General features: G+C 38.3%; 1 protein-coding gene across 1 annotated transcript in view; it reads right to left on the reverse strand.

The window, feature by feature from the left end:
* Positions 1–22,204, reverse strand: part of cachd1.L (cache domain containing 1 L homeolog) — a 94,343-nt gene that overhangs the window by 39,393 nt on the left and 32,746 nt on the right. Inside the window, exon 2 of the mRNA XM_018258236.2 lies at positions 12,388–12,450. Coding sequence (XP_018113725.1) covers positions 12,388–12,450 — 63 coding nt within the window. The remainder of the gene's footprint in view (positions 1–12,387; positions 12,451–22,204) is intronic.

The raw sequence follows: 22,204 nt of genomic DNA on the forward strand, positions 1-22,204 counted from the left end.
TAAAGAACCAGATTGCTAAATGAAAACATTTCTGGAACAAAGCTATTCATTTAATTATCTTTAATTGGTCTTTGAGTATGATATATTTCAAGTACAGAATAGACCAATTTATCCCTGCATAACAATTATAATTTTTAGATGAGGATGCTGGGAATAGATTTTATATTATAAACCTCTTTTAAGCATAACATTTGTCTAGTCCACTGATCATCATATGCTTTTTAAAAATGCAATACCTTTAAAAGAATTGTTCAGTATAAAAATAAAAACTGTGCATGATAAAACAATTTTCAATGTAGTTATTTAGCCAAAAATGTAATGTATAAAGTCTGGAGTGACTGGATGTCACATACAACATAACAGAACACTATTTCCTGCTTTGCAGCTCTCTTGGTTTCCATGATTGGTTATCAGTCAGTAACCAATCAGTGACTTAAGGGGGGCCACATGGGTCATAACTGTTTGCTGTTGAATCTGACCTGCAGGGGGGCCACATGGGTCATAACTGTTTGCTGTTGAATCTGACCTGCATGCTAAGGATCAATTGCAAATTCACTGAACAATTATGTCCCATGTGCCCCCCCCTTAAAGTTGCTGGCTAATTCAGAGTTAGAGAGCTGAAAAGCAGGAAGTAATGTTCTGTTCTGCTCACTCCAGACTTTATAGATTAAATTTTAGGCTAACTATATTAGAATCATTTTTTATTTTACACAACATATATTTACCCAGTTTTTATTTTTACACTGAACTGTTTTTATTTTTACATTGAACTGTTCCTTTAAGGGGAATGTAATTTTGGGTTTAAAAATAAAAGTATGCAGACAAACTACATAGGCAAAGTATCCAGACACAAGTTTATGGCCAATAGAACACATTTCTTTTTTTTAAAATTGCATGCCGTAAGTTGGAATGCTCGCTGCAGACACACACAGGTTGCTCTTTCAGCATTTCCCTACATTTTTCACAATCTATACTGCTTTCAAAGGAACAGTTCAATATAAAAATAAAAACTGGATAAATAGATAGGCTGTGAAAAATAAAAAAAAGTTTCTAATATAGTTAGTTAGCCAAAAATATAATCTATAAAGACTGGAGTGAGTGGATGTCTAAAAGAACAGAACCCAACTTCCTGCTTTGCAGGAAGTAGTGTCCTGGCTGTTATGTTAGAGCAGTAGACAACAGGGAGATTTGTCGTCTGAAATTATTTTTGCGCTACTGCAGGCAGCAAATCTCCCGAAAATGTGTCTCCATTGGAAATAACTGAAATCGCAAGGCAGTAAAACCAACATATTGCAAAGTCGATCAAAGTTCCTCCAGAGGCAACGTCACGATATGTTGTTTTTACTGGCGGCAATTTCAGTTATTTCTAATTGAGATATGTTTTCGGGGGATTTGTCACTGGTAGTCATGCATAAATAATCACGGGCATCAACTCCCCCATCAGCCACTGCCCTTAGACATCCAGTCACTCCAGAACATATGAGGCTAACTAACTATATTGAAAACATTTTTTAATGTTTCACAGCCTATTTAGCCAGTTTTTATTTTTACACTGAACTGGTAAGTAAATACATTCACTTGGGGGTGCCTAACATTTCACACCCTCAAGTGGTAAACGACTTTCCTTCTCCTTTAAGTCTGTGCGGATACCCTCAACACCATGATGCTACCATAACCATACTGTATATGAGTGGTAGCATGGCCATAATCACAAAGCAAAAACTGGTATGTAATTCACCCAAAATACTTCCACCGTTTACAATCATGGCTCTGCAAAACAAGTGTGGGAAGTTAATATATAAAGGAGTGGTTCACCTTTAAGGTAACTTTTAGGGGCATATTTACATAGTTCGAGTGAAGGAATAGAATAAAAAAAACTTCGAATTTCGAATGATTTTTTTGGCTAATTCTACCACCCAAACCCTCCAGTACTCATAGTGTATGGATGTCAGTGGGCTGCAGCAAATGCACAGAAAAACGTTGTTTTATCTTTAGGCATATGGCCAAGTTTTAGTTCTGTGCATGTTAGCATATGGGTTCAGCCAACATAAAAGATTATCTTGCCCCATATTAGACTAATGGCATATAGAGATGACTTGGCCTGTGAATAAACACAGGCTGAGAATCAGCCCTTTCACTTGCATCAGCCCTCTCTTGTGTATGTAACCTGGAGCTACTGCCTTGTCCTGTGTGCAGGAAGTAAAATTATATACCCTGCACTGGCGAAAATGATGTGTTTGCTTCAGAAGCTCCAACGTAATCTATATAAATGTGCTAGTATGTAGCCATGGGGGCTACCATTAAAAGCAACACTACCTGGTGTGCCAGAAAATACCCTGCCATGGGGAATTGACTTTGCTCAAACACTCACAGGGCACCTGTTATCCTAAAATAGTTTCCCCCACCAAAAGTGGGGGCTAATAGAGCCCACACTCAGGTTGGTGGAAACAGTAGATTTCTCTTATTGCTTCTGGTGAGCAACCATGTTGTGCAACATGCATGAGCATAATGAGCAGCTAACGTAGACTCCCCATAATCAAAGAGGTCACATGCATGTGCATTATAAGCTAGTTGCGGCACACGTCTATCAACAATTGCCCCGGGAGCTCCCTACCAGTGTGGGTGTCCTAACGCTGACAGGGGCAATTATAAAAATAAAATAGAAATAAAAACAGTTTCTCTCAACTGGAGTGCAGGCTCTATTAAAGGAAAACTATACCCCAAAATGAATACTTAAGCAACAGATTATATCATATTAAGTGACACATTGAAGAATCTTACCAAACTGGTATACCGTATATACTCAAGTAAATATTGTCCGTTTATATTGTTCTCTTGCCATGAACCACCATTTCTGTGTGTTGCCTCAGAGAGCACCTGACCAGAAATACTACAACTCTAACTGTAACAGGAAGAAGTGTTGAAGTAAAAGACAAAACTCTATCTGTTAATTGGCTCATGTGACCTAACAAGTATAGTTTGTTTGGTATGTATGTGTGCACAGTGAATCGTATAATCCCAGGGGACGGCCCTTATTTTTTAAAATGGCAATTTTCTATTTATGATTACCCAATGGCACATACTACTAGAGAAGTATATTATTGTAAAAATGGTTTATTTATATGAAAGTGTTTTACATATGAGCTGTTTTATACAATATATTTTTTATAGAGACCTACATTGTTTGGGGGGTATAGTTTACCTTTAACCCGTGCATTTGGTGGGGAAATTATTTTAGGGTAACAGGTGCACTTTAAATTGCATATTTGCTCAAAATAACTTGTATACATTTTTGAGTGATAAGATTTGTTTTAGCAGAGGTGATTCTCAATATCCACTATGTATGGCCAGTGGCACACGAGAAACAGGGCAAGAAACAGCCCCTCTGCTCACATCCGCTTGTGTGTTTTTCTGCACTGAGTGTTGGCCTGTGTGCAGACACACAACCCAGATATTGGTATTGAAACACATAAGTGTGCATTTTTTACGCTGAAATTCACTGTGTGTGTATGCATAGTGCCTGTTAGTGCAGAGACACACACACAAGTGGATGCGAGTGGAGGGGCTGTTTCTCAGTCTGCACTTATACACAGGCTGGGAGATAGTCCCTTGTGCCTTGTGTATTTGCTGGTGCTGGTGCTCTGTGTCATTGCTATATGGCAATATAGCCAACAAGGCTATAGGGCTCACATTTAAACAGCAAATAAGCTATCTGGCTTTTGTGGAGATAAGCAGAGGACAAATTTAATCTATAGTTCTCTATTCAACTAGATGATGCAGATTTTATCATGTAATATAATTATTTTGCTGACCAATAATATATTACAGGTATGGGATCCGTTATCCGGAAACCTGTTATCCAGAAAGCTCCAAATTATGGGAAGGCCCTCTCACATAGACTCCATTTTATCCACATTTTTTAAAATGATTTCCTTTTTCTCTGTAATAATAAAACAGTAGATTGTATTTGATCCCAATTAAGACAATTGGGGTCAGTTGTGAGACTTCACAAGGAAACTTCGGGCGACTTCGGAAAACTAAGCGCCGCGTGTGCCTTCCCCCAGGAGATTTTCCTTTTAGCAGGCGGAGGGCAGGGGGAAGGCAATTCGAGGAGATTATCGCCCAGAAGAAGAGGAGATTTGCTGCTGGGGTGATTTGCTGCTCCCCGAATCTGCTCAGTGGCCAGAGCCTTAAGGTATAAAGATCCAAATTATGTAAAGATCTCTTATCTGGAAAACCCCAGAGCATTCTGGATAACAGGTCCAATTCCTTACTTGCAAATGGCGATATGGCTATATATAAATAAAAAATAAGTGTTTCCATTTGCTGTGCCAATTCAAGGGACTATTGTGCCACATTAAAGTCTAACAACTGACCCCAATTGTGAACTCAAAATTCATAAATAAGACCAACTTCAAAAACTTGTTTCCAGTACTGAATTATTGGTTTCATGTGGTATTTACTTCATACATTATAGCATATATATATGGACTAGTTTAGGTTTATGCTTGAAATACATGACAAAATTATTGTCAAAAATATTTTGTGGCAATAATTACAAATTCTTAATGAAACAAGAACAATATATAAGTGTGAGTCTGTCTTTAATAGCTAATAATACTCATTTTATTTCAGGGTGTTTATGCATTTGAGTGACTGACCACAGTAAGAATTTCACATTGAAGGAACATGCCAGCTGAAGGTTACTGTGGTTTTCCACAAAAGATAAGTGTTAATCCAAAGATCCCACTTTGAACAGGTCATGTTGCATCTCAAATTAATCAGTGCAGTGTGTGTGTGCGCATCAGTAAGGGACATGTGTATATGGTTTAGCTGTTTGTTTAAATGCGAGTGCATTCCTAGAAATGTAGCCCTAATGTACAGTCAATCACTCAAGTATGATAAAACCAGATAGGAATTTTGTGATGATTGCAACAATCTTTCATTTCTATGTGGCAGATTCAAAAATTAAAGCTTGTTACAGACAATGCTTATAAACGGAACATTATTGACATTATATTTACTACCATTTCTTTGTAACATGGACTATTGCTTGCAATTTTACAGTTAAGACTAAGGGGCTATTTTGGGGACTACAAAAAAAAGATGCTAAAAGTACCTGATGTTACTCCGTATAGCCCTCTTTTTCGAGTGTGGTTTCCCATTCATTGTCATAAAATAAACTCAAACAAACTGTTTCCACAACTGGACACTATCATTCTGAGCACTTACTTAAGGAACACTTAATCAATCCAGTACCCTGTGGCTATAACATACAGTTAAGCTGGCCACAGACTTTCCCATCTCCCGACCTGCCACTAACCATTCAGATCAAAGTCTTACCATTCTGACCAAATAAAGTAGTTAAAGAACAGATCAGCCGATGTTCTGCCCCTGACAGCAATCTTATCATAGACAAAGCTAGTTACAGTCTCCCACTGAAAATTGTACAATTGGCAATACATGCAGAGATATTACCGACAGAAATTTTCTAACCTGTCAGATCGACCAAACGACCGATCTCCGCTGGACGAAAAATGTCGTTCTGAAAATCGTACGAATCCTCGATTCATACAATGAGATCTTTGCGTCTATGGCCAGCTTTAGGTCCATAAATATTTGGACAGAGAGAACTTTTTTTCTAACTTTGGTTCTGTACATTACCACAATGAATTTTAAAAGAAACAACTCAGATGCAGTGGAACTGCAGACTTTCAGCTTTAATTCAGTGGGTTGAACAAAAATATTGCATAAAAAAATGAGGAACTAAAGTCTTTTTTAACACAATCACTTCATTTCAGGGGCTCAAAAGTAATTGGATAATTGACTCAAAGGCTATTTCATGGGCAGGTGTGGACAATTCCTTTGTTATGTCATTATCAATTAAGCAGATGGAGTTGATTTGAGGGGGGGGGTATGAGGAAGATTTTGCTGTGAACAGAAAACACGGGTCAGAGGAGCTCTCCATGCAGGTGAAACAAGCCATCCTAAGGGCTCTTACTCACGCACGTTTTTACCTGCGCTACCCTGCGTTCCGTTTTTCGGCGTTCAGCCGCAGGGGAGCGCAGGAATAGACACATTTCATTTTTTCAAATGGGGCTGTACTCACACAGGCGCATGTAGGCGCTGAACGCAGGTTGAAACTAAACATGCTGCATTTTTCCTGCGTTCGGCGCCTACACGCGCCTGTGTGAGTACAGCCCCATTTGAAAAAATGAAATGCGTCTATTCCTGCGCTCCCCTGTGGCTGAACGCCGAAAAACGGAATGCAGGGGAGCGCAGGTAAAAACGCGCGTGAGTAAGAGCTCTTAAAGGGGTTGTTCACCTTCCAAACACTTTTTTCAATTCAGTTGTTTTTAGATTGTTCCCCAGAAATAAAGACTTTTTTCAATTACTTTCCATTATTTATTTTTTACGTTTTTTCCAAAATCTAAGTTTAAAGGTGAATGTTCGTGTCTTTGGTGTTTGAGTCTGACAGCTCAGTAATTCAGGTGCAGACTCTAAACTGTTACAATTTTGCAACATTAAGTTGATACATTTCTCAGTAGCATCTCTGGAGTATTAGCAACTATTGTATCAATTCTAACAGCTGCCTGTAATGAAACACAGGAATTCTGCTCAGCAGGGACAAAGATAAGAAATGTATCAACTAAATGTATCCATTTAGAAAAGTTTACAGGATCGGCGACCCCCCCTCCCAGAGCTGCTTCAGAAGGAGAGAAATGACACTTTACACTTCAATATTAAAAAAACCGTCACACATAGAAAATAGTAAGTCATTGGAAAAAGTCGTTATTTCTGGTTATCTATCTGAAAACAAGTACTTGTTTGAACAACCCCTTTAAAGTGGTCCTGTCACCCAGACATAAAAACCGGTATAATTAAAGTCCTTTTCAAATTCAACATGAAATCCAAATTCTATTTTTTTTGTTAAAACATCCATACCTGTTGTAAACTAATTTAAAAATCTCAGCTGTCAATCATATATTGCCTGCCCCTCCTCTATGCCTTAGGCAAACCCTACATTCCCCTCCCTCAGTCCTTACCATCTAATTATGTAGCCTGTGCATGGGGATTGTCATCAGGTCCCCCATTCTGGCACAGAAATAAGATTTTGAGATAATGCAAGGCTTGAAGGGCTGAAGGAAACAAGATTTAAATAATTTATATGGTATACGTAAAGTATATTTTGCTTGACTAACATGATAAAATAGGATTTGGAATTATTTCTTAGGTCCCCTTTAAGCTGCAAAAACAGAAAAAAAGTTGCCTCTGTCCAAATATTTATGAACCTAACTGTATAAACACACTTTGATAATGGAGAGACAAGAAAACAATCAGTAGTAATATTCATCAAAAGGAATGGCACACATTTTATTACCCCAGCATTTGGCATTGCTGTGAATCTCACTATGAATGGAAACTGCCTCAGTGCTGATCACCTGTACAAAACGGCATTTGGCATTTTCAATCCCAGCTACAAATTAAAGGAATTTAGTTCAGTTTACAAGTTGCATATATGTGAGGCTTTATTGGTACTACATACTCTGAATATCATCAAGAAGTACCCCCTACATATTCCTGCATGGATATCCACTACAGCAAACTGCATCTGCCCTGGGGATTAAATAAATCTGAATGCTATAAACTGGGAGCTGCAAGTCAGATGGCAAAGTGTGAACAATGACACTGGAGGGGGGATCTCTGTAGGTTGCAAATCCTGAGTGAGGTTGCTAGCTGCTCAGAAAATACTGCTTTGTGGCCAGAACAACATATCATTTACATGCAATACATACACGCACATAGCCATTCACTCTGATAAGGCAGGGGAGGTGAGCGACTTTCATTCCATTGCTGTTATCTGAGTAAAGATGTATCTTGCTCCTTTTAAGGGCAGGGGCACACGGGCAGATTCGGGGGGATTTAGTTGCCTGGCCACTAATCGCCTCTTCTTCGGGGCGACAATTTCCCTGAACTGCCTTCCGTCTGCTAAAATGAAAAATCGCCTGTGGTAATGCACTTGTGGCGCTTTGATTTCTGAAGTTGCCCAAAGTTTCCTCGTGAGGCAACTTCGGAAATCGAAGCGCCGTGAGTGCCATTGCGCTGGCATTTTCTCATTTTAGCAAATGGAAGGCAGTTCAGGGAGATTGTCGCCCTGAAGAAGAGGCGATTAGTCGCCAGGCGACTAAATCTCCCGGAACCTGCCCGTGTGCCCCTGCGCTAAAGGAATTGTTCAGTATAAAAATAAAAACTGGGTAAATAGATAGGCTGTTCTAGCTATTATGTTACATCCAGTCACTCCAGCCTTTATAGATTATATTTTTGGCTAACTAACGATATGAGAAACATATTTTTATTTTGCACAGCCTATCTATTTACCCAGTTTTTACTTTTACCCCGAACTGTTCCTTTAAGGGTAAGGACACACTGGACGATTTGTCGCCAACGTTTTTAAAAAGCAAATCGCGGCGACATATCGCTCGTTTTGTCTCTGAACAAAACCAAATGAAAGACGCCAGCTCCTGTGCCCACAGCGCGTTTGTGAATTGCCTGTAGCTCCAAAACGCAATGAGACCCTTTTCCGAGCGATTTATCAGAAATAGCATGTAGCACTGAAATCTCCTAGACACGCACACACATACAGATAAGTAGCAGCAATTGTATTCAAATTACAATGCGAACGCAATGACGCAAGAACGCAAGCACGTAAAGACGCAAGAACGCAAGCACGTAAAGACGCCAGGTTACAGCGGGAAGCACAAACCGTTTCCGGTTTGGGTGGAGCACGTACCGCACAGAGTAATGGGATACAAATCGCTCTGTGGCAATAGTCGCTGTGAATCGTCTGTTCAAAAAAGACGATCGTCTTGTCGCCGCTATTTACTTTTTTAAAACGTTGGCGACAAATCGTCCAGTGTGTCCTTTTACCCTAACAGCTAACTACATCATACAAGGCAAATCATAAAACCACTCATAATGACAAAACACTACTGTACTGTGTCAGACATCTTTAAAAAATAAAGTATTGGTGCATAATGATACAGAGAGGTTAAAATAACATAATATCTATTATCCGTTGTTTCTGACCCTTAGAGCTAACAGTTGCAGACTCATTTGTCATATCAGAAGACCTATTGGCAAGTGAGAGTGATATTCGGAGACAATTTGCAATTGGTTTTCATTTTTTATTATTTGTGGTTTTTGGATTATTTAGCTTTTTATTCAGCAGCTCTTCAAATTGCATTTTAAGCAAACTTGTAACTAGGGTCCCAATTACCATAGCAACCATGCATTCATTTGAATAAGAGACTGGAATATGAATAGGAGAGGGCCTGAATAGAAGGATCGGTTATAAAAAAACAACAATAACAATACATTTGTAGCCTTACAGAGCATTTGGTTTTATATGGGGTCAGTGACCCCCATTTGAAAGCTGGAAAGTGTCAGAAGAAGGTGGCAAATAAATAAAAAACTATAAAAAAGACCAACTGAAAAGTTGCTTAGAACTGGACATTTTATAACATACTAAAAGTTAACTTAACGGTGAACCATCCCTTTAAAGAGAAAGTTAACTGCACATTTCAGAAGGGGTGATTGTGTGTATTTCAACACGGACATGTTATTTTTGACAGTATCTTTTTAAAATATCAAAGTCTTACCATAAAAGTCTTACACCAGTGTAGCTAACACATATATTGGCATAGACTGCCCTGTTAAACTAGCTTCAAAGCTTTAAGAATGCCTGGTCTATATGAAACACAGACTAGATGGCTTTTCTGACATACAGTTTTTAAATTCTATGAATTGGTGCAAAGTTTTCTGGTCTACTTGTCAATGAACAACATGGACACTTACTTTAAAGAAACCTAAATTATCAATGCCCTTTTTAAAGAGGAAATTTGATTGGAATCATTCCAATGTAATTTATATAATGTGTGGGATAGTGCTTCCCTCAAGGTTTTAATCAATACGTTTCTGCTTTGCTTAAAATCTGCTAGCGAAACAAACATATGGAGAATATGGGAAGAAGGATGAAAGGATTATAATTTAATTACAAACACCTCCCCCAAAAGGGGTTTGGCTGCGCTCCAGAACGATATGCCAGGAATGTATCCAGAAAAAAAAAGGTTGAAACAAAGTATAATTAAAAGAACTATGCTACCTCAAGCCAACTGAGGCAATTACTCTTATTTACATGATTTTGTACAATTCATGTAAACTATGTTTAGTGATTTTGAAAAAATATTATTTTAACAGATTAATTAAAAATGGTTTAATTTTGTACTTAGGTGATTCTAGCTGTCAAAACAACTCATGTGAGTTCCTGACAAGTGCTAGTACTTTCAAAACATTCTTAGGGCTCTTACACACGGGCGTTTTTTCCTGTGCTCCCCTGCATTGCGCTTTCTTCCATTCAGCCGCAGGAGTAGATGCACTCAATTATTGTAAAGGGGGCTGTACTCACACAGACGCATGTAAGCGCCAAACGCAGGTGGGACGCAACATGTTGCATTTCACATGCGTTCGGTGCATACATGCATCTGTGGGAGTACAGCCCCCTTCACAATTATTGAGTGCATCTACTCCTGCGGCTGAATGGAAGAAAGCGAAACGATGGGGAGCGCAGGAAAAACCACCCGTGTATATGAGACTTACAGGGGCCACCGGAGGGTAGTTGTCAGTGTTTTGACACTATGGGCAGATTTATTAAGGGTCGAATAGAAAATTCAAATTCTCAAATTTTTTTTTTTTTTTTGATCAAAACTCTCAAATTCGAATTGTGAATTATCCAAACTTGATTCGAGTTTTAATTTGAATTTCGAGATTTAACATACTCTGGTCCTTTAAGAACTCAAATTCAACTATTCACCACCTAAAACCTGCCGAATTGCTGTTTTAAATCAATGGGAGAGGTCCAGGGATCAATTTGGTGTTGTGTGCAGCCTTCCTGACATTCAAGTTTTTATCAGCGGAAAAAAAACTCGAATCGAGTTTATTAAACTCGAATAAAGTTTTTTTGATTTGAACCAAATTCTATATTTGGAAGGTATTTTTCAGCCAGCCCCAACTCAATCGACAGGCAGATTTCAGATAGAATACATAAGTGTTTCTGCATGAAATACACCATTACCTAGGGTGTTACAGGTGGGTTTCAACATAGCAAATTATGGCTGAGGGGTGTCACATTCTACAAAAGCCTTATACAGCAAGAATGGTCCATAATCACTGCAATAGGCAATTACCCTGTTGACTGAACTTTTGTTGAACAAGGGGGTTAACATTCAAGTGAGGCAAATACGTGTCTATGCAGAAGCAGAGTAAATGTAAATGGGCTTTTTTCAGTAATGGACTAGTGTCTAGTGGCTGTGTTGTTTTATATGATTTTATCTATGCATGCATGGTCAGCTTAAGTCTGGAATCACTGCCAAGTAAAGATTTTTGTTTTATTAGAAGAAGCAATCATAACTTACTTCAGAAGTAAACTATATATTTTACAATATTATACCACTATACATTATAAAATTATATTATAGTTATATATTTTAACACATTCATTTTATTTGCAGGTATGGGACCGGTTATCCAGAAAGCTTGGGAACTGGGGTTTTCCAGATAAGGGATCTTTCCATAATTTGGGTCTGAATAGGTTGGTTTTGCCTCCAATAAGGATTTATTATATCTTAGTTTGGATCAAGTACAAGGTACTTTTTTATTATAACAGAAAAACAGTTAAAAATATTTAACTATTTGGATAAAACATCTATGGAAGCCTTTCCGGACGACGGAATATATTATTTCCAGATAACTTTATATTATGACAGTATCCTTTTAAGCAAAACTTGTATTTTTTAAGAATATTTGGAACAGATTTTAAAGAAAAAAATGCTTCATTGGCTTGGCCTTTCAAGTGTTTATAAAAAGCATGATTACACCTTTTTAAGCCTTATTGTTATATTTACATAGAAATCATATTAAGCATAGCTTAGTATAATCATTTGCAAGAAGTTATCCACACAACATCTGGCCAGTAAATACAAAAATCTTGCTGCTGTAGTACTGAAAGATGGTCATGTGGACTCTGGGTGATCTCACTGGACTTATATTACAGTCTCAGATTAGGAGGCCTAACTGAGGGGAGCAAACTTTAGACAAAGTCTGAAGGAAAATCAGTATTCACACTTAACCAGTTCTTCAGCTGCAGTATTTAGAAGTAGATAAAGAAACACAGTTTAATATTTAATCTAGCCCTGAAAAAAAGATAAAACATGTTGAAGTATCAAAAGCATGTCCCCCTTTGAAAATAAATAAGAATATGTTCGTTTTACTACAAACAGCATGGCTGATGAATCCTCCATATACAAATTAAAAGGACATAGTGCTACTTACTTGCTGAACTTCAGTTTCTCCATTTGAAATCTTTTCTGTGTATAAAAAGGAGTTGAATATCCTCTGCAAGAGAAAAATATAGAAATTGAAGAAAAAGTCATTTACAGAACACACAAACAGAATGACTATGAGAACTGTATGGCAGAGGCATATTAGCATTCACATTGCTTCAGTGAGGTGCATTAAAGGAACAGTTCAGTGTGAAAATAAAAACTGGATAAATAGATAGGCTGCGCAAAATAAATGTTTCTAATATAGTTAGTTAGCCAAAAATTTAATGTATAAAGGCTGGAGAGACTGGATGTGTAACATAATAGCCAGAACACTACTTCCTGCTTTTCAGCTCTATAACTGAGTTAGTCAGCGACTTGAAGGGGGGCCATATGGTTCATATCTGTTCAGTGAGTTTGTAATTGATCATCAGCATTCAGCTCAGATTCAAAAGCAACAGATATGACCCATTGACCCTCCCTCAAGTCTTCGATTGGTTACTGCCTGGTAACCAGGGTAACCAGCCAGTGTAAACCAAGAGAGCGGAAAAGCAGGAAGTAGTGTTCTGGCTATTGTGTTACACATCCAATCACTCCAGCCTTTATACATTACATTTTTGGCTAACTTACTATATTAGAAACATTTTTTATTTTGCACAGCCTGTCCATTTACCCAGTTTTTATTTTTACACTGAACAATTCCTTTAAGAGAATGTACTCGGTGCTCTTGGAATACTGACTGCACCAAGGTTTTGCATTAACAGTGGGTACAGTTAGGGGCAGCCTCCTGGTAACCACCAAGCTGCAACTTAGGCGAGGTGAGAAAGTTGCGCATTTACCCACGTCAAATCATTGTAAAGTAAATATTCTACTTTTTATTTTACTCTGAAGGCAGTTTTACATTAAACACTGTATGCATTTAAATAAATTCTCTCTATGCAGGATAAAATACAACGGTAGTCTTTTCAAGCATTGGCAAATACTACAATTAAAAATTTCACAAAATGATGTAACAGTCTTCCAAACGGTGAAAGATATTTACTGCACAATAGTATATTTCAGGAATGCAGAACTAGAATGAAATAAACAATTGGAGCTCCATTGTGGCACAGAAGACATTAGTATTCAAAAATGCGTATTTCCTTCTATGAAGGTATACAGGTATTCTTTTCCCTTTACCAGAAGTTTGATATATTGAAGACACTCTGCAGAATAACGTTTGAATGTCAAGCTGGAGAGTTATAGTGAGGAAAAACTATTGCTCTCTCTCTGCTTTGCAATAAATAGAATATGGGAAATTTTCCTGGCATATTGCAGGCAATTATTTTGTAGCCTGAGGGAAGAATCAAGAGAATATATCTATGAACTGCTGGGTGACTAGACCTTTTCACAAAATGGTAGATTCCTAATTTAACGTGGATTTACTGGTTTGGGTCGTCTGTGAAAATGGCAGATTTGCTAATAGGTTTTTACCTTGGCTGCACAAATTTAATGAAAACCAGAATACCGTTTTGCCTGAAAGGGATAGTTCAAAGGCTTGGCTGGGGTGAGTATTGTGAGTTAGTTAAATAATGCTCTTGGGCTTGTCTAAGCCAGCTAATAGTTGTTATTGACTAGATGAATAGTTAATAAGTGAGGGCAAAAAATGTTTAAATATTAATAAACTATATTTAAGGGTAAAGAAATACATTCTAAATATTTCAGTTTCAGAAAAATATCTGTTCTGTTAATGAAATAGAGCATACAATATCAGTGTGTGTGTGTGTGTGTGTGTGTGTGTGTGTGTGTGTGTGTGTGTGTGTGTGTGTGTGTGTGTGTGTGTGTGTGTGTGTGTGTGTGTGTGTGTGTGTGTGTGTGTGTGTGTGTGTGTGTGTGTGTGTGTGTGTGTGTGTGTGTGTGTGTGTGTGTGTGTGTGTGTGTGTGTGTGTGTGTGTGTGTGTGTGTGTGTGTGTGTGTGTGTGTGTGTGTGTGTTTTTACATACATTTTATTATTTGTTTATTAAATAGACCCAAATTTATTTGTGAGGAAGAGTGCACAGCTTGCAATTGATTTTGCCCCATTATAAAATACTCATGCAACATAAAACAATATTAAAAGCTGGTAAGCCCTGTGTAGCAACGTAATAAAAGTAATTAATAGCATCAAAGTAAATAATAGTTAATAATGTCTACATTTTTTCTGTATTGTAAACAAAATGCCTACAAATTTAAAGTCATTAGAGTGAGTTTGAGTGACATTCTTCTGCAGAATATGCATGTGAGACACCAAAGAAATAGATAATAGTCTTCTACGCTTCCTGTTTATCTACACAGATATTAAATACATGAGCTGATATTATAGCATGGCTCAGACGTTGGTCACTGTGTGATGTATTCCCCTTATTTTCCATCTGAATCCCCTGCCATGTTTATGTAGTGTAGTAGAACATGCAGTATCTCTAGGACACATATGCGGGAAGGGGGGGGGGAGAAAATACCAGAGAAATGCCTGGAATTAGCCATGCCATCTATTGCTACATTTAATGGAACTATCTGTCACCACTGTTTTTGGCCAAAAATGCACATTTCAGCATTTTTTGTAAACAGCCTCAAAAGCCAAGATTTTATTTTAAATTAGTTGTATGTCTTTTTTTGGTAATTATTATGGTTGTGTGAGTAAACTTTGAGGTATTAAAAGAGATCATGATCACTTACTAATCCCAGTGAGAATTATAAATGTTAAATACACAATTTAGCTTACAAAAAAATGAATTTAATGGTTATTATAATGGGTTTTCTTGGTGCTTAAAAACTAGGGATGCACCAAATCCAAGACTCGGTTGGGTATCTGCCCTTTTCAGCAAGATTCAGATTGTGCCTGGTCGAACCAAATCGTTAAAATAATGTGACTCTTATAAACCTTAAAATAACACATTTCAGATGGTACCAGTAGACTCTGTTTAACACTCTCAAGCTGCACTTTTGCCAAGGTTTTTGCAATCAACAATGCGAGTCTGAAATGTTGCCAAAAAGCAATCACTGGAGATGGAGGTTAAAGGCAGAGGTTAGGCCTGATGGGGAGAAAGCCAAAAAATAAGTTCCACATGTTTATGACACAAGGTTTAGCTGTGTAATTTGACTAAAGCAATCCTTGTGACACTGCTCTCAGCAAGCTTTTATAGGTCGATATGCTATCCGAAGCTTTAAAATAAAACAGATGGCTGTAATAAAGAGCTATGACTTTCTGCTTGGATAATGCTGAAGATAAATCTATTATCAGCAGAAGACTAGATCATACAGCACAGGGAAGTGACCAAATAGGCTGAACTCTATATGTTTTGAGAAGCAACCAAAGCTTCCCAGTCTATATTTATTTTGAATGCCTGTGCTAGAGTCCTGCACGGGTCCATTTTTTGGGACCCGTACCCGCAACCTGCAATCCGGAACCACAACCCGCATTCTTACCAGCTTGGACCAGCTACCCGACCCGCAAGTACCTTATCCGCAACCCGGACCCACTGCCCATTAAGAATCAGGAAGTGCTATCATTATAAACCGGAAGTGACATCATGGGAAGTAGACGTGATAAGAAAAAAAGGAGTAAAACAGGAAGTGCTGTCGTAAACCAGAAGTGATGTCATCGCAAGTATGCGTGACCAGAAAAAAAGAGTAAAAAAAAAGACCCGCGGCCCGACCTGCAACCCGCAGGACCGCCGATCCCATGTCTATACCCGCACCAAAACTTCTACCCGCACCCCGCAGGGGACCGCAGGTTTTTGAGGGTAACCCCCGGGTACCCGACCCGCTGCAGGACAACTAGCTTTAAAGTGGTGGTATATTCTGACTACAGGTACCACTGAAACAATGTCGGAGTAGTCAGTTCTCCAGGCACCACCTGTAAAGAAGGAGAAACAAAGTGTGAAAAGCATCATGGCAACTGGAGTACTTGCTGGAGGAGTTATTTTCTCTTATTAGCAGGAATTGCTTGAACGGTGTAATGTGCAATTCTGACAATCACAATGTAAAACAGATTTGATAGTTACATTACCAGCTTGGCAAGTGCTTTCAAGTGGGTGACAAAATTTTGTGAGAAGCAAAAATTACTGCAGCCTCACAATTAGACTTTTTATTAGGGATGCACCAAATCCACTATTTTGGATTTGGCAGAACCCCCGAATCCTTCATGAAAGATTTGGCTGAATATAGAACCTGAACCCTAATTTACATATGCAAATCAGCGAGTTGTAGGGAAAAAAAAGAGAGCTAAAATGTCCGAATCCTGCTGAAAAGGGCAGAATCCTGGATGAATACTTAACTGAATTGGTGCATCCCTACTTTAATAACTATAAAGGGTCCATAACAACACCTGTTTCTATTTAAGAACAAAATATGCAGGCATGTGAAAAACTAATTTGCATTCATCATATGTGCTCCAGATTCATGTGGTACCAGAAAAGGTAGCAAACGCTATTCAGGAAAGCATGTTGCCCAGCCAGTAAAGCCAGAAGAGATTTCAAACTTCAGTACTTACTCAGGAGGAATACATTTCTTGCAAAACAGAGGAAACGAAAAATAAATGAAAGAAAGAAGTGATTTGCCAATGTAGTTAGAGGTTAAATGTTAAATGAAACCTTGTTGCAGGAATATTGCAATTCGCAACATCACAATACACTGGTACTGGAGAAATCGGCAGATTTCCCATGAGCATGCAACATATAACAATCTTTCCAGTTCTTCAGCCTCCTTAGAGAACTGCTACAATTTCAAAGGGTCTGTATTATTCTTTCTATAATAACAACATTTCGCAGCACACTACAGAGATTATGCATTATTCACATTAGACTCTACACCTAAATCACAATGGCATACTACTATCATTTTTAATTTAATACTATTGCAACCAATGGAAAAATAGAAATAACAGCACCTATGGATGCACCAAACTTTGTCACTGGATAGTAAAGTAACAAGGCTCGTCTAGACAAAAGGGAGAAAAAAGAAAAGAGACCAAAAGTCAACACCATGAACAGTAAATGCTGCATTCACTGATCCTACTCTTTAGGACTTCTCAGCAGCTGGAATCTTGGGGATTTGGGAAGGTGAGAAAATATCCTGCAACAGAGGTAATCTGATATCACTTCCTCAGCTGACTGCCACTCAAGACTAAAGCCAATGGGAAGCCATAAAGTGACAAATGCTTGCAGAAAAGTAACATTACAGACTATAAGATCCGCTTGTTTTGGTGAGAATGCCAAACAAGAGGATCTTTTCCTGATATGCCCACCAAAGGCAGGGCGATATCAGACAAACAAAGGCTAACTATCGCATTACAACAATGGAAATGGGTGCCGTCGGGACAAGAAACGTATCAACTAGCCAATGCTGTCCGCGATCACAAGGGAAAATCAAACCTGTCCGATTGTTATCGGACTGATTTTTGGGCCTGTTGGAATGCCCTGTAGACGGGCAGATAAGTTGCTGATATCGGTCCTTTAAACCAATATCGGCAGCTTAAATCTGCCCGTCTATGGCAACCTTAAGGGCGAGGTCACACGTGGCATTTTTACGTTGCCTTTAAACGTGCAACCGAGCATAAATCTGCACAAAATGAAACCCTTTTGAAAATAATGGAATATGCATTATAGCAATTCCTATGGGGCCCTTGCAAGCTAACATCTGCCACTATTTGCGTTTTTCAGCAGAAATGCCAAGGGAACTCCATATTATTGAGCTATATGGGATCCGCAAGTTTGGAAATACACTTCACCGAAATATGTTGCGTATCTGCGTCTATGGCGGCCAAACTCTGATGAGATGGATTGCGCACATACGTATTTGTGGAATTGTATGTTGGTACATTGTACAGCTACATTTTGCATGTACATTGCTTTTCCGCTTGGCTTTTTTTCCACAAAAGTTTACTAATGTTCTTTCGAGTGGAATTGTGGGGAATGAGAAAAAACAGAAATGCATGTTGGGAAAAGTAAAATGCAGGCTGAAAAACACATATAATGCGTGTGTGGTTTCATTGGCGTACTTACGCTCAACCGTGCATTTTTAATAACGCAAAATAAAAACGCCAAGTGTGACCTAGTCCTCAGGCCCGGATTTGTGGCGAGGCGACATAGGCCCGGGCCTAGGGCGGCAAAAAATAGGGGCGGCATGCCTCCCAGCTGCATTATGGGGACGTGTGCATCCCCATTCAATTACACCAGCTGCACCGGCGCTTTTTCGCCGCCGCGCTGGGAAGGGGGAAGTGTAGGCAGGCCTGGTCGGACCTCGCGGCCTAGGGGCGGCCGGCAAACAAATTCGCCGCTGCTTGTCCTAAGTGAAATTTGCCGGCCAGTTTGAGAAAAATTAGCCTGTCCAGCTTGAAAAATGCCTGCAGTCAACAAAATGCCCAAAAATACTTTTGAATCCATAAGGAGGAAGTTTCCCGCTATTAAACCACACTGCGTGAGCGGTATTTCAGAATGCTCTGGTCTGGAGCAGCAATCTCCCACAGGCAGCAAAATGCCACGGCTGAAATTGCCCATTATTAGCTAACTTCTTCTATATTGCGTTAACAGTCAGATGCACCAGGGCAGAGAATAAAAGCGACAGATATTGTTTAAAAAACAGTTATTTTATTAAATGACTTTAAAACCATACAAAATGTTTAATGATATTGGAATGTTGCTGAGAGAAATAATTCTTTAAAAAAAATGTCCACACTATTTAAAACTTCAGTAATTATGAGTGAAAGTTTTAATTGTATATATCTTTATTCATCTGGAAACTCGTTATCCAGAAAGCTCAGCATTTACGGAATGGCCATCTCGTATAGACTCCATTATAAAGAAATACCAATTTTTTAAAATTATTTCCTTTTTCTCTGTAATAATAAAACAGTACCTTGTAATTGACCCAAACTAAGATATAATTAATCCTTATTGGAAGCAAAACCAGTCTATTGGATTTATTTAATGTTTATATGATTTTCTAGTAGACTAAAGGTATGAAGATTACGGAAAGATTCATTATCTGGAAAACCCCAGGCCCTAAACATTCTGGATAACAAGTCCCATACCTGTATATGTTATATACATTTTGTATTGTTCTAAGTTTTGCAACAGTAGCATTATACAGCTTTCCTTCCCAAGACTACTATCATATATCAGAGATGCCCAAAACTATTTGATTAAAAAAAACAAAGCCTTTTACCATGTTTTAGAATAATTTCACTACCAGAAGCCACTTGTGAGTAATCAGGGCTCACAATCGGGCTGAAATGTTGACTCTTCTGAACGTATACTGTATGTCTATTTTTTGAAAGTCCTCTGTTGTGTGAACTTTTTCTGCATGTGACTTTTCATTCTTGTGTGACATTTCTTCCACGACAAAACTTGAATATCCTGCTTTTGCCTTAAATATGCAAGTGCTAGTGAATAAAAAAAACGTGGCTGAAAAAAATAAATTGTATGACTTTCTACTACTTTTTTTCCTTATACATCAGTGTAACATTAAATATGTCAGTGTCCTGAGTCTGTCTGTTGCCTACAGGACAGTACATCAAATGACCACACATACACCCCCCGGAAAAAAAGATTCAGATTCTGTAAAGGTCAGGATACCCCTTTTTTTGTCGTGGCATGTTACATTATATATACAGTACAGGTATAGGATCCCTTATACGGAAACCCGATATCCAGAAAGCTCTGAATTCAGAATCTGAAAACCCCAGGTCCCGAGCATTCTGGATAACAGGTCCCATACCTGTACTGGTATTCTTTTAATAAATAATATCACAGCAGCTATATGTAAAAGTCTACAAATTATACATGTTTTCACATTTCTAATGTAATACCAGCTGCAAAACATCTAATCATGAAACCTACAAAGATATTTTGTAATTCTTTATACACAAGTCTTATTATCTGGTGAAATAATCTAATATAGTTTAATAGCCACTACAACCCAATATACATGTTACATTTTATGGACAAGCTTGTTTCTGTTTCATGAGAAAATATAAAGAGCTACTTCAGAGCCCTGATTAATGGATTTTTGCTTTGCAGCAACATGGCCTTTGTTAAATTCTCTGATTGGCATTGCAAAAATGATTATTACATATTTTAGCCCAAGGCATACAATACCTACATGTTTTCAGGTTTTATTAAACAATTATTGAAGTGCAAATGGGGGGGGGGATACAGCAGTTTGCACAGTTTCATTGCATACAAAATATGTATTACATGGCAGACATTGAAGTTTAAAATAAAAAGCGAGGCCAAAGAATAATTGAAATAAAAAGTGAGTTTTCCTATTGTATTTTATACAAATGTACATGCCTCATCATATCTAATCAGAGCATGAAGATGGCTAATCAAATGGCCAAACAATTCGCTGCCAACACCCACCCATCAGTCCTGATGTTCTGGAGGCAAAGACTAAAGGCCCCATAGACGCAAAGATTTTTCTTTAATGAACGACAGATTTCAGTGCAATCCAACAAATCATCAAATTATCGTGAGGTTAGTGGGAATCGAACGCTCGCACATCGGTCAGAAAATTGATCGGCCAGGTTAGAAAATTTTCATCGGTCACAGTGAAAGTTATCTATTGTCCAATGGTTTGCAGGGCCAAGCAGGCAGCTACCCTCAGTTTTCCTAGCTTCAACTAGATCACATTGCTTGAAATGGTCTTTTTAGTTGGACAAAATCGTACATTTAAACGATCGTTTCAAGATAAGCTTGGTCTTACGATAACGAAAAGATCTTTTAAAAATCTTAACATCTATGGCCAGCTTTACATACATGGGTAGGATTGAATAGCTAGGTGAAGATTTGAGAGAGAGAATGAATATGGAGGTAAATGTTTTTGTGTAACTGAGTCACCATTTTCATCAGTCCATTATAGAAATTTTAATTTGTCTTTAAAGGGATACTGTTATGGGAAAAACATTTTTTCAAAATGAATCAATTAATAGTGCTGCTCCAGCAGAATTCTGCACTGAAATCCATTTCTCAAAAGAGCAAACAGATTTTTTTATATTCAATTTTGAAATCTGACATGGGGCTAGACATATTGTCAATTTCCCAGCTGCCCCAAGTCATGTGACTTGTGCTCTGATAAACTTCAGTCACTCTTTACTGCAAGTTGGAGTGATATCAACCCCCTCCCTTTTCCCCCCCCAGCAGCCAAACAAAAGAACAATGGGAATGTAACCAGATAACAGCTCCCTAACACAAGATAACAGCTGCCTGGTAGATCTAGAAACAGCACTCAATAGTAAAAACCCATGTCCCACTGAGACACATTCAGTTACATTGAGAAGGAAAAACATCGGCCTGCCAGAAAGCATTTCTCTCCTAAAGTGCAGGCACAAGTCACATGACCATGGACAGCTGGGAAATTGACCAAATGTCTAGCCCCATGTCAGATTTCAAAATTGAATATAGAAAAATCTGTTTGCTCTTTTGAAAAATGGATTTCAGTGCAGAATTCTGCTGGAGTAGCACTATTAACTGATGTGTTTTGAAAAAAAACATGTTTTCCGATGACAGGATCCCTTTAAGGGCACTGCCCTGTACCATTCTCAAGTTGTGTGATGGTGGTGATTTATTAATTAATATGCATCACATATGAATAAAGGTTTATTAGCCAGAAATTCACGATTGGGCAGTTGGCACATTACCACCTAAATTGGTTCGCCGTTTCTTTGGTGGGGGGGGAGGCAGCAAAGAACTTATGTCTGCAATCCTACCTAAATTGGGAGTCATCAGTTGTTGAACTTGCGGATGAATTGGTGCTTTATATGATAAATTTGAGGTTCTGGAGGCATATCAGCCAGAACCCCTCTACTTGCT

This window comes from Xenopus laevis, chromosome 4L (genome assembly GCF_017654675.1).
Source record: "Xenopus laevis strain J_2021 chromosome 4L, Xenopus_laevis_v10.1, whole genome shotgun sequence".
Lineage (NCBI taxonomy): Eukaryota > Metazoa > Chordata > Amphibia > Anura > Pipidae > Xenopus > Xenopus laevis.